We start from the raw sequence: 13,505 nt of genomic DNA, 5'->3' as shown, positions 1-13,505 counted from the left end.
CATATTTTCAAATCTAAGCTTCATTTTTCAATTCAAATTCAATTTCATCCTTCCATAACATTCAAATATTCTTAAATACAAAATTTCATGCTAATTTTGAAATAATTACACTTTAGTCCCTATACTCAGAATTAACAAATTATACTTTACAAATTTGTCCCTATTCATCTCAGAAGCGTTTGTCGTGTAGATCTCGAAAAGTTATTCGAAATAAAAAAATCGTCTCAATTGGACAACCGAGCCAAAAGTTATGGCCTTTCAAAGTTTTTCAAGCTAAAAAACATAAACTGTTCATGCCATGTCAGTAAATCGCGTCCTCTAGGGCGTGATTTCCATCCACGTTAGCAAGTCGCGCTGACGTGGACGTGATTTTCTGGCACGTACCCTGACATCGCGCTGACGTGGATGCGATTTCGTGGAAAATGGATCATTCCGGTAAATAATTAAATAGTTAGCCTATTTCGGTAAATTTTGAAAAAAAGGGCTTTTATTGGTAAATTACCCTAATAAAAACATATTTTGGTGCATCGGTTTAAAAACTAATTTAATAATTTTTAAAACAAATAATTCAATCCATCTACACGTAGGATACCTTAGAATTTTTCCAAAGCTGGAAAACACGTCAGCGCTGACTAGGAAAACAAAAAGAAATACAGGCCAGATAATAATATCTACACACACACGCAAGGGGGTTGTATCTCATCCTTTCAAACCAATATCCACATACCACGTGGTAAAATCAGGTGAGTACACGAAAATATGTATTGCGTCACCCACATCCTATCTAAACCCCAATTAAAACGAACCGTCCTCTCCTCCTTGCCCGCATAAAACGCGAATCTCTCTCTTATTATTTATTACCATAATAACATTTCCTTATCTTCCTATTTCTATTTCTATTTCTATTTCGCTCTCTTCCAAAGTTCCCAAAAAGAAACGAAGAACAACGCACACTTTGAAGCGGATCTGAAAGCTGAACCACAATATACTGAAAACCCTACTCTTTATTTACTTTCCTTTTTTGATTCTTCTGTTTCTTTTGCATGCAAAAGACTGGTAGTGGAGCTTGATTTTTAGGGTTAGGGTTTTGTGTTTACGAGGGGGCGGAGATAGGGTTAAGATTAGGGTTTAGGATAGGACTACGGTTCGACGGTTATGGGATGCGAAGGGCGCGTTGGGGATTTGGGGAGCCCTATGCCACTGGCATAAGAAGATGATGGGTAGGAGTGCGGACGGAGGTTGCGGCACTGAGGAGAGGCCTTGCCGCCCAATTTCTAGTGTTTCCGGTCGGAGTCCGGCGCGGAAACCTGAGAATGCGTTGAAGCGATTGTCATTTGATGATGTCGGTGTCGATTTCTTTTCTCAGGCGGGTAAAGTTCTTTCTGAACGTTCCCATTTTGATATACCTGAAGGTGGCTCCGTTTCCGAGTTGAGTGTGCCTACGCTGCCTAGTGGATTGGCAAGTTTGTTAAAGCAGGCTGATAGTAGGAAGAAGCATAAGAAGTCGCATTCTGGAGCGGACAAGAAGTCTTCGAAACAAAAGGAAAAGAAGCAAGGTGGAAGCATTTGGGTTGAAACAAAAGAGTATTTTAGGGACTTGGCATTACAGGATATTGACGCTTTGTTTAAGATTACACCGTCTAGCTCTTTAGCTGCTAGGAAGAAGTGTTTTATTATACCGTATGTTGGCGATGAGCCGAGGGTGAATTTGAATTTGGATGCCGACGTGCGCGAGAAGGCAAGCGTGAGTTGTGGAGAGCATTTAAATGTTAGGAATGAAAATGGCGGTGTTGGAATAGAAGAGGAGAAGATGGTGGTCGAGGAGGAGGCTGAGCAGTTAATGGAAATTGATATTGTGGAAACGCAAGCTGAGTTTTCAGATAAGGAAGAAAGAGGATGTTCTGTTTCAGATTCATCTAGTGGCTTAGGGTGGCTTTTAGGGTCTAGGAGTAGGAGATTGACATCAGAGCGGCCTTCTAAGAAGAGGAAGCTCCTTGGAGATGATGACGGGCTGAAGAAGGTATTAGTCGCGTGTCAATGTGATGGGAATTCATCTTTATGTCATTTTTGTTGCACTGATGATACCAGAAAAGAATCGAACAGATTGGTTGTTTGCTGTTCTTGTAAGGTTGCTGTTCATCAAAAGTGTTATGGTGTCCAAAATGACGTTGATAGTTCTTGGTTATGTTCTTGGTGTAAACAGAAAAATGATAGCAATGATGCCGGGAAACCCTGTGCACTTTGTCCAAAGCTGGGCGGTGCTTTAAAGCCCATCCAAAAGAGTGATGAAAATAGTGGGTCTGTGGAATTTGCTCACATGTTTTGTTCGATCTGGATGCCTGAGGTTTATGTAGAAGACTTGACAAAGATGGAACCAATTATTAATGTGGGAGAAGTAAAGGGAACTAGAAAGAAATTAGTCTGTAATGTGTGCAGGGTGAAGTATGGTGCTTGTGTCCCATGCAGTCATGGTATGTTTGTTGCTACCTTTTCTTTTAGATCACATTTCTTCTCTTTTTCTGGTTGGTGCACAACGAGAACGTCCTTTTATTCAAATCTTTGGTTACTTTTGACATCCATTAGTATAGACATTTGCAATTGTAAAACATGTTCTTTGAAGTGCTTCCTATCAAGCATGATGGCTTAAATAAAAGAAGAATTTTTTTGCCATGGTATCACCTAAGTAGATGCTTCTTGTTATTAGAAAATGCCTTTGTTTCCTTTATTTACTGTTTATACAAATAATTTCCGCATGCTCTCTTTTCCCGTATTTTAACAGAAATTGATATAGTGTGTTTGAAACACAGTAAGTTGGATGATTCAAATTAAAGAGCCTATCTAAAACATTTGCCCTTTCTGTTAAGGGTGAATGATTGCTTTGCTGCCTTTTGTGCTAGATTCATCTCACTTTTTCATCCCCTGGCGACTTCTTCTGGTTCCATATTTTGATGCAGCAATTTGTTCCACAGTTATGAAATAGTCTCATCATTTAATTGTATCAAAGTATCTGCATGATGAATTTCTGCTAGAGAGAAGATATACTTGTCTACAACATTTGTTGCTTTTTCATTGTCAGGAATATTATCAGTGGCAGTTGGAAAATAAACTTAGATATTTCTCATAAAAAGAGTGGGTGTGAGGCTAGATGTTTAATTTTGAGGTTGTAATGTTTTGCTTACAAACAAGAAAAATGGTAACTTAAGGCCTTGTGGTGCGAGACTTGTTTAGTAGCTGTGGTATTTAAATATCCAGCTTTCTGGCTTTCCATGCTTCTTGGCAGCTTTTGGTTTATTGTTTACACCCATGTGGTATAGAATTTGGTAAAGCTTGATTAGAATCGCTGTTTCTGGAATCCTTATTTATAGAAAGTTTGCGTTCCTTTTTGTGTTTTGAATGTGGGGAGACAGATAAGCCACTTATTGGATGTGCAATTGCAGAATTTATTCTCATATAACGTGAATTACTTGGAATGGAGCTTCTAGAAGTAGGATGTTTGATGGAAAATATTCACCAACTTCTTTGGGTATTATCTTCCATTGTTAATTTTGTAACTCTTCCCCTCTTCCTGTAAAGTATTGTTTGGTTTGAGTAGTTTTTGAGAGTACTATGAAGAAGGAAGCAATGTAATTTGGCATTCCGCCTTGGACATATGAGGAAGAAAGATGCAAGAAAGAGAATGAAACAAACATGATGAGGATTGGAGAAAATTCGAAGGTTAAGAAGAAACAATAGATAAAATATTTAAAAGTTGAGTTAAAAGTTGAAAATTCAATCATGCAACTACTTTCACCTTGTTTCTTTGGTCAACTACTTTGTCTTTTTCTTTTGCTGGTTTGGTTTATTTTGTTTCATTTTTACATATTTTAGATCAATTAGGATACTTGGGCATCAGTTTATCTACTTTTATTGGCCAACAAGTTGCTTGATTATTTGTAGGATTTTACTTTCTTTTAAATACTCAGAACCAAAACATTAATAATACATGTTCCTTTCATAAAAATGTCAAATAATGGAAGGGTAATTTGGATGAATTCCTCTGTTCTGCCTGTATCCTCATTGCAGATCCTTTATAACCATATCACTCTATCCGGGATTCCAAATAGTTGACATTTCAGACACATACATACCCTTAGGAACTGCTTATGCTGATATTTTGAGGTTTTTTCTGAAGATCTTTTGGTTTGTTTACACGGGATCGGAAGGGTATCACCAAATCTATACACGACCCTGAGCTAGTTAAGAAGTGTAATGTTTATGATCTCAAAACTTCCACCGTTGTTTGTGGGTTCTTGCCCCTGAAATCTGCTTTGGTGCCTTGAATTCCCGTTGACAGTTGCTTTTCTCTGGGGTATAATAACTGTTGTCAGGGATTTAAGGAACTGAAGGGTGGGTAGTATTTGATAAATTCCCTCATTCTGGTTTGAGTCCAATCATTATATTTTTGTTTTCTGTTGGAAGCTGAAACTGATGCTTCTGAGTTTCAAAGGGACTGTACTGAGGTCACGGATTAATTTTCCTTATTGTAGAGCTGCTGCAAGAACTCCCTGAAGGAAAGCATGCTTATGCTTTTCCGGATTGCAATGTGTTTTTACGTTATTAAGTGTCATGTAAACATTAGATTTACATGGTATATTTACCTCCCATGTCCTTAATATCTGTTTTTCTTTTTGTTTTGTTATACTAATCATGTATGTATCCCGCAGCATAGTTAATGGTTTATCAAGTAATGCAGTTCTGAGAAAAAACTAAAATGATCTTGAAGTAAACAATCACCTAGATTTTATCTTTCATGATGTTGAGCACCTAGCTGCAATTGAACAATTTTTGCTAACTTAATTAGTGTGCCACTTTAAGGCTGAAATATTTGCTGTCCTTTCATGTTTGTTTTCTGTTGTTTATTAATCCTCTATTTTGAACATGTATATAATGCTTTGACTTGTGATGGATGCTTTTTTTGGGTGTTTTTTTCAGGCACTTGCAGAAACTCATTCCATCCTCTATGTGCAAGAGAAGCTGGGCATAGAATGGAAGTTTGGGCAAGATACGGGTGTGATAATGTAATTCTTTTTTTTTTTCCCTTCTTTTTTGTGGAGTTGTTTTGCTATTATTGATTAGCAGTGACTTTGCTCTTATTTTAGGTTTTCTCATCATAAATCTTCAGCTATTCTTAGTGTTTTTACAGATCGAGATGCGGGCATTTTGTTCTAAGCATTCAGAAATCCGGAATAACAGCAGTTCCCCACAGCTTGGAGAACTTTGTGCAGCTGCTAATGACTTTTCTATAGCCAACCAGTTCTCTCCAACATCTATGGAAAAATCTCAAAATTTAAAAATTGGCCATAAAGATGAAGACAAAATTACAGTGGACATACGTGATCCAGATGACAACTCTGATAAATCTGGTGATGGTGAATTGCAAGAGATAGGCTTCTTTGATACCAGATTAGATGCCCGAGTTTTGTCAGAATACGGTGACTTGCAGCAACTTGTTGATATGGGGCTGCTGGAGAGGAGCAATATAAATGATCATGACCCATCTGACCCCCATAATTTTGCACTGGTTTTGAAGAAGGTAGCTAGTCCAGTACGCAAAGGATTTGTAGTTTTTTTCTCAATGTTTGGAAAGCCACAGATTATTATGTGACTCACAATCTACAATTTATGCAGCTGATTGCCCGAGGAAAAGTCAATGTAAAAGATTTAGCATTGGAGATTGGACTGTCGGATGACTCTTTGAGTGCTTCATTAGATGTAATAATACCTACAATCATGTGCTTCCTTATCCCCAAATTGTTTTTTGCAAATCAGTTTTAGCTATCATTTTGTGCTTTTATCTTCCTTTAATTTTCTTTAATGTTACTTTTGGTCTTTCTTTCTTCAGGGTGATAGCTTGACACCCGACTTGCAAGGCAAATTAATTAAATGGCTCAAATATCATGCTTATATGGGCTCTTCCCCCAAAAAGTTAAAAGTTAAGATAAAGCCTTTGATGTCATCCAAGGATGAGACTGGAGCAACTGATGGTTATGACGATATAATGGACTTTATGTCTGATATACCAAATCCTGTTGCTGTTAAGTCTGTGCCTCCTCGGAGAAGAACCAAGAGCAATGCGAGGATTTTGAGGGACAATGAAGTAATATGCTCATCAGATGAAATTATTAATGACAATGGTTTAGTGATGGATAAAGTTATGGTTGATAGACTCGCCAAGGAAGAAATATATGATTTAAGTGAAGCATCCATTCTCGATGCCATTGGAAAGGTTAGATATCAATTTTTAATATTAGCTTCAAGGTCTTTTGACAAGTTAACTTTTAATCCTTTTAATTGATTATAATGTTAGAATTGTCTTTGAACCAACATTTACATCTTATGTTTTCTTATTGTTGCTAATAATTGCTCGGTGTATTAATTCCATGGGTTTTTCTTCATGATTGGTATCTTTTTCTCATTTACTATGTACATTGGTTGCTGACTAGTAGCATTTTAGGTGCGTTTTTCTTTTAGAGCCCATTTTCTGTGCTGTTGGGCTGTTTCCATTTAACTAGATATTTTTAGTCATTGACATTGATTATACTTCAAACAACTTTTGTGCATATTGCTTTATGCTTATGCATCCTTTCTCTTTTTTATTTATTTTGTTTGTTTGTTTGGAGGTTGGGGGGGGGGGATAAGTTTTATGGAGTTGGTTTAGATGAGGGTGCAGAAGGGATACTTTGTTTTTGTTTTAGTCGTCTGGTTTATTTTAGCTCCTCCCCTTGTAACATAGAGCCCCTTCTCTTCCTATTGCTTTGACTTAGAATTTGTTTAGTGTTTAGATATTCCCTTTATGTATGATATGATCTCCCCAATCAAATTTGTCCTAATTGTGTCTTCCATTGTATGGATGGACGTTGTAGTCTATAGTATGATTCTAGAAAGTTGCTTGCTGGTGCTGCTTTTGAGTAGATACGTTCCTGCTTACAAATCTATTCTGCTCCCTGTGATTCCTTTTTGTCCATCAATTTGAGTTTTAGAGAGAGTTGGTCTGCCCCACCTGTTAAAGTGCAATAGTTGTGAAAGTGAAGAGTTTCCTTGTGATGTATAAAACTATTATTTTAATCTATTATATTAATATGAACATTGAATGGTGAATTACAGAGGATATACTTTGAGAAAATTTTATGTTTTATTTCATCTTAAGTGAAGCTGATGCTTACTTTTTCTTTTTATTGCAACTGTTTTTTTTCCTTTTAAGATGTGTTCATGTAATAATGATGTGCACTTTGTTTCTTTTAATGAATCAAAAAGTGCAAAAAAGAACTTGAAATGTTTAAGATAGTGCCCAAGTGCTTTAATTTCTCACTGATTTCTTCTTTCAATGTCTCAAGGTTTTATAGAAGAAACTGCTTTGGAAATACTATGTTTATGCGCCTTTATCTAGTCATGTGTTCCTTTTATATCTGCTTTTATAGGTTTTATTTTATTTTATGCCCTTTCCTTATTTAGTTCCTCTCTTACCTTTTGTTTTCTTTTGCTTAAGTGGGTATTTTTTTTTTCCATTTGTGTAGAATTCAGCCAAGCCTGATGATTCCCTGGACTCCTCAGACAGGCATTTGCCTGCATCTGAAGGTACTTATTTTTGAATTATTTTCTGTTATGTATGTAATACCCTTTGTCAAAATCATATTCTTGATCTGGTTCACAATTGTGGGTTAAGTAATGCACTCTCGTTCAAAGTGCTGGTATTTTGATATTTCAATCCTTTTCATGTATACTCTTGCATTTGTTCTTTCATTCTCTCTATTTTAATTCCAAGGGGGCCTTGTCTTTCAAATTTTTGGTTTGCAAGGAACATACTTGTAGGAAAATTGATTAATTTTCTTTTTCCTTTTTCGGTGCTTTTGCTGCTAAAGTTCATGATGAGTTCCAAGAGAGAGAGTTTATGTGTCTAAGCTGTTTATAGTGGCCAAAAGTTTTCCTTTTTCTTTTACTTTATGTCAGTCAAAGTGGGTTTACATGTTTCTGATTTTTATGTTGAAGTAGCGTATTATTAGCTTGCTTTATGAAATATTTACTTCTGTCCTGCATATGTTGCCAAAAGCTAGGCAGATGAAAGTCTATTTTCTAGATTTGTACTTGTTTGTCTGTGAAATGCTTGGTTTTGTACTTTTGCTGTACTGTTTCGGGTTCTGATTTTCTTGATCTGGTATGTTCAGATTTTATTTTGGTTGCCATGCTACTTTATTCTAGAGATATGGCTTTCCTTGTAAATTTCTTTCTTGGTGATTTGGTTTAAGCTGATTGTTACACGGTTGGCTTCATATGCCATGATCAGTGTAAATAGACCATTGTTATTATTGTCGTGGTGTTCATGCATTATGCAGAACAGATTCACATGTTAAGGCTGGTAAGTCAATGAGTTGTTAGATAACTAACATTAAGGCTAGATCTTAGCATTTCTTATAGTCCTAACTTTTAGTTGAAGTATGACTCTGACATCACTTTGGAAGGATAAATTACAAAACGTTCTTGTAATAACTAACATTAAGGCTAGATCTTAGCATTTCTTATAGTCTTAGCATTTGTTCTTGCATGTTTATAAATATCCTCCCAAGGATTTTGTAAGACTATACACTTTCTAGTTTCTCCCTTAATTTGTTTTAAAAATAGTCGTTTACCTCCTGAAATTAGGAAGTAATATTTGACATTTGCCCTGAAGGTGAAACAAGTTCATGTTTTCAGAAATGTGGGGCAATTATAATTAGGCAATATGGTCAAAGGATTGTTTGTACAATATGAAATACCTTTGCCAGCATCTCCTCTTCTTTTTGCCCCGAAGTTTCTGTTATTATGTTGTTTTCTTCTAATGGGCATAGTGTATCAAATAATTTCTTGTCTCTAATGATTTTGATATAGTTTGCATCTCTAACTTAAAATTTTATGATTGAACAGGAAATTCACCTGATCTCTTAAATGATGGCTTCTATGAAAGGAGTCGATCAGAGATGCCAGCAACTCCTGAGAAGATTACAGTAGCAACTTCAGAACAAGAAAGTTCCATTTTCCCAATTGTGAATCTCATGTAAGCTTTGTGAAAAGACATTTGTTAAATCTATAGGCTATAGGTCTCTCTCTCTTAATTGAATTGATGTTTGTTTATCGTTTACAGGAGCTTTTCTTCTATCTTGATGAGATATTTTCTTATTCTTTGATAATTTTGTATTGCAGAAGTGAAGAGTTTTCTAATTTTTATATCCACCCCTATATACGCAAGAAATTTCTTCAGATGCACGATAAATTTATTTGTAACAACAGGGTAGGCAAGTTTGAAGACGGAATGAACACATTAAATGAGTTGGATGGTGAGTTTTGTGTCATTAGTTAGTCTGCAGTTTCTTCTTTCTTTGTGCTAGTTGTTTTGGACACGTGACTCAGGTCTGACTAGCTGCACTTTGCCAGGTAAAAGGGTGAGAGATCGCTCTTGCTTGGTGGCAGCTTCTACCGACAGTGTTTATTCTAGTCATGGAAGTGAACATACCAAGTGCAATGAGAAGAGTAGTACACCTGATGATTTAGATTTTTCTATTAAGGCTAGGAAATTGAGATCTCTCAAATTGTCTCCAAAGGATGAAGTGGAAGGGGAAATTATATATTATCAGGATAGATTAATGCGCAACATAATTACTAGAAATTGTGTTACAGGTATTCACATTTTCCGCTAGTGTTCTTTTGTGTGTATGTTTGTGCTGTTTCACGCTGATTTATAACAATAGAACCTGTATTTTGTACGATGTTCTCCTTGCAGATAATCTGGTTTCTAGAGTTGCTAAAAGTCTACCGGTTGAGGTTGAAGCTGCAAGGGAACAAAGATGGGATGCTGTGCTTGCTAATCAATATCTTTATGATCTAAGAGAAGCAAAGAAGCAGGGCCGTAAAGAGAGAAGGCATAAGGAGGCACAAGCTGTATTGGCTGCTGCAACTGCTGCTGCAGCTGCTTCTTCCAGAAATTCACTATCAAGGAAAGATGGTGAAGATTCTAGTCAGCAAGAGGTTATTCTCATGATCTTTTTTCTTTCTATGAAATTTTCTCATACCTCCAGATAAGCATGCTATTTTACTTTATTTACCTTTGTAGAATATATTGAAGCTGAATGCTTGTGTTGGGAGAGCTGGCATTAGCTTGCTGCAAAGATCAAAAGATGCTTGGGATGCTGTTCCACGAATTTCATCTGAGAAGTACTCTGATATCGTTCAGTCGGTGTCAGATTTTTCTAAAGAACATCCTAGGTCATGTGACATCTGCAGACGGTCTGAGACAGTACTAAATCCTATTTTAGTCTGTTCTGGATGCAAGGTTTTCTAGCTTGGAACCATTATTTTTTCTTTCCTAAATGGAAATTCTCTTCATCTGTTAGGGTTTTTGAGTTAGTTCTTCTGCTTACAGGTTGCTGTTCACTTGGATTGCTATCGCAGTGTTAAGGAACCTTTGGGTCCTTGGTGTTGTGAATTATGTGAAGAATTGTTCTCATCAAGATCCTTCGAAGCTACATCTCTAAATTTTTGGGAGATATCTTATCCTGCTGTTCATTGTGGTTTATGTGGTGGTACTACCGGTGCTTTTAGGAAATCTGTGGATGGCCAGTGGCTACATGCTTTCTGTGCTGAGGTGATTTTTCCTTGCCCCTTGGTCATTAACATTTCATCTCTTATTCAATCAAATGAAATGAAGTAAACTTTTCCTACTATTTTGTAGTGGGTTCTTGAGTCAACATTCAGAAGGGGACAAGTAAATCCTGTAGAAGGAATGGTATGTATGCATGTTAGGGCATTAGGTACTTACTAATTTGAGAGTTTAATAGATCTTATTTAAATTTATATGGAAATGGAATATCAGGAGAAGGCTTCAAGGGGGGTTGACATTTGTTGTATATGCCATCGAAAGCATGGTGCATGCATAAAGGTGAGTTTTGTGGACATTTTCTTTCTTCTTTCTGAAAAGATATTTGTTTTTTGTACTTGGTATTTTCTACAAGTTGTTGCCTAAGATACTTTGTAGCTAAGCAGGTGTGGTTTTGTTCTTTGCAGTGTAGTTATAATCACTGTCAGACCACTTTTCATCCCTCCTGTGCTAGAACCGCAGGCTTCTGTATGAATGTTATGCTTGCTGGTGGCAAATTCCAGCGCAATGCTTTTTGTGAAAAGCACAGTGTGGAACAGAGAGCAAAGGTCTAAATTTGACTTTTGTATAAAATTGTTGAATCGGTAGTTTTTGTTTATTTTTCCTTATCTGTTGAGCAATTTCTGTAGGCTGAAACTCAGAAGCATGGAGTTGAAGAGTTGAAAAACGTGAAGCAAATTCGGGTAAGGGCATTCTTGTTTAGTTTTAGTTTTTTGCCTTGCACTACTTTTGGTGTTACAACTTACATTATTGTATGAATCTGTGTGGATTCTCCTCTACAGGTTAAACTGGAGAGGTTACGCCTTCTTTGTGATAGAATCATCAAACGTGAAAAATTGAAGGTAGTTGTTAGAAATGGTAAAGCTATTTTCTTGTTTTGCTGATGTGATTGCTGCTTAGAGGGGGCTTTCTATTTGTACGTCTAAATATGAGAATGTGATTATGAATGTTTGCAGCGGGAGTTGGTTGTTTGCTCGCATGAAATACTTGCACGCAAAAGAGATCATGTTACTCGTTCACTGCTTTTTCATAGTCCTTTTCATCCAGATGTTAGCTCAGAATCTGCAACAACTTCCCTCAAAGGTCACACAGATGGTTACAGATCATGCAGTGAATCGATGAGATCAGATGATATAACTGTAGACAGTACTCTTTCAGTTAAACACCAAATAAAGATTCCTGTGTCCGTGGAAAATGATCAAAGGACTGATGATAGTTCCACATCACAGAGCCTTTTTGTCCCAAAGCCAATGGATAGGGTTCGATTCTCTGGGAAGCAGATCCCTCATAGATATTCGCTTGCATCTCGTGACAGTTTAGATAATGCTGAAAGGAACTTAAAACTAAGGAAGGTATGGTTCTTTCTTTCTTTCCTTTTTTTGGAGTCGTTATTTGTTTCTCTCGCACGTGTGTGTACACACACACAACCTAAAAGGAATCTCGGCTGATGGTTGCCTTGTGGTGAATCTCAGCCAATTGAAACATTTGAAAAGGAGTTGGTAATGACATCAGATGAAGCATCGATGAAGAATTCACGGTTACCAAAAGGATATTGTTACGTACCCGTTGATTGTCTTCCTAAGGAGAAGCAGCACGCACAGGATGCTTGTTCTGATGGACAATTGGAGCACAATGGATAAGGCTGAGTCAATACCTGGATGTTTCGATTGCCTATGATGAGTGATGACCATCTATGCCACTTTATAACTGCATTCCACGCAGGTGACTTGCTTATCAGATTATGAAGGCGGTAACTAAGGCGGCAAAATCAGTGCTGAGATGTTGAGTGGGGGAGCTGCATTGTGTGGTTGGTGATGGGGGTGGATACGAGGAGTTCTGGCTTCAGTTTTGTATATTCACAAACAGTTATAATCGTACAGTGGATGAGCGTTCATTCCATCATATCATGTTTTGGCAAGTCTTCAAGGTCAGGGTCTTAGGGATTGAGGATCGCAGATTGGTGATTTGTTTATTGTACCTCTTTTTAATACGGCGAAGGTACGTATTGCCCACAATGCGTGCTGTGTATAGGTATTCAGATATGTATTTAATGTCAACCTGCAAAGAAAATGGTGCCCAACTTGAGATCCATACAGGGATATGCCGATTCTTTCCTTTGGTTTATGATTATTTTCATCTGCTCTTGGTTTGTCGTCTTTAGCTGATCAGTGTTAAGGTAAAATCTAATAAAACCAAAATTTACAAGTACAAAATTTATATATATATATTTTTTCAGAACCAGAGGTGGAATTGTGCTGTTCCTTTAGAGTTGATATGAAATTGTTTATGTTAACTAATGATAAATGGTAATTTGTGTATTCTTGTTTATGTTAGGGTTTTTTGTTATTATCGTAGTTAAAGACTAATGATATTATATGTACAAATAATGGACATGTTATAATTATTTTATATGTATGTGTGTATGTGTGTATGTTTTCTTATCATGTTTGAAATTTTTCCCTTGTATACTATAATCATGTCGAATCTCTTGAAATTATATTAGTCTCTATTTTCAAATCTTCCAACCCTGCGTGGATATCTACTTTTATGTTGTTTGATCAAACTGTGTGGCGACTTTTTTCTATTTAAGTTTGTTTACTGATATTAAACTTTTCTCGTTTAGTGTCGGACGCCAATTTAATTAGTTAATGACGAAGATCTTTACTAAATAAGTTATATTATTTTAAAAGTTTTTTGTCATTTTATATTTTCTCATAAAATAGAAATATAAATATAAAATTTGAACTAAAGTTTTTATGATTATTTTACTATTTAATCAAAATTTTAACATTTGAATGTCATTATTATATAAATTTTGTTTTCCATCCATTACATGTTTGTA

The 13,505-nt window shown here is 36.3% G+C and overlaps 1 protein-coding gene across 1 annotated transcript; it reads left to right on the top strand.

Moving 5' to 3' along the window:
- Window positions 1-405: 405 nt before the first annotated feature.
- LOC105772767 (uncharacterized) lies at window positions 406-13,072 on the top strand. The gene is made up of 20 exons (XM_052632661.1): window positions 406-435; window positions 1,133-2,471; window positions 4,972-5,057; window positions 5,183-5,572; window positions 5,668-5,751; window positions 5,882-6,265; window positions 7,554-7,614; window positions 8,938-9,067; window positions 9,214-9,347; window positions 9,445-9,687; window positions 9,791-10,035; window positions 10,121-10,339; window positions 10,430-10,651; window positions 10,739-10,792; window positions 10,880-10,945; window positions 11,071-11,211; window positions 11,293-11,346; window positions 11,446-11,505; window positions 11,620-12,015; window positions 12,136-13,072. The coding sequence occupies exons 1-20, from the start codon at window positions 406-408 to the stop codon at window positions 12,301-12,303; spliced, it is 4,506 nt and encodes a 1,501-aa protein (XP_052488621.1). The 3' UTR covers window positions 12,304-13,072.
- The last annotated feature ends 433 nt before the right edge of the window (window positions 13,073-13,505 follow it).

Source organism: Gossypium raimondii, chromosome 6 (genome assembly GCF_025698545.1).
Source record: "Gossypium raimondii isolate GPD5lz chromosome 6, ASM2569854v1, whole genome shotgun sequence".
NCBI lineage: Eukaryota > Viridiplantae > Streptophyta > Magnoliopsida > Malvales > Malvaceae > Gossypium > Gossypium raimondii.
Note: the sequence above shows the minus strand (reverse complement) of the source record. Positions and strands in the feature narration are given on the sequence as shown.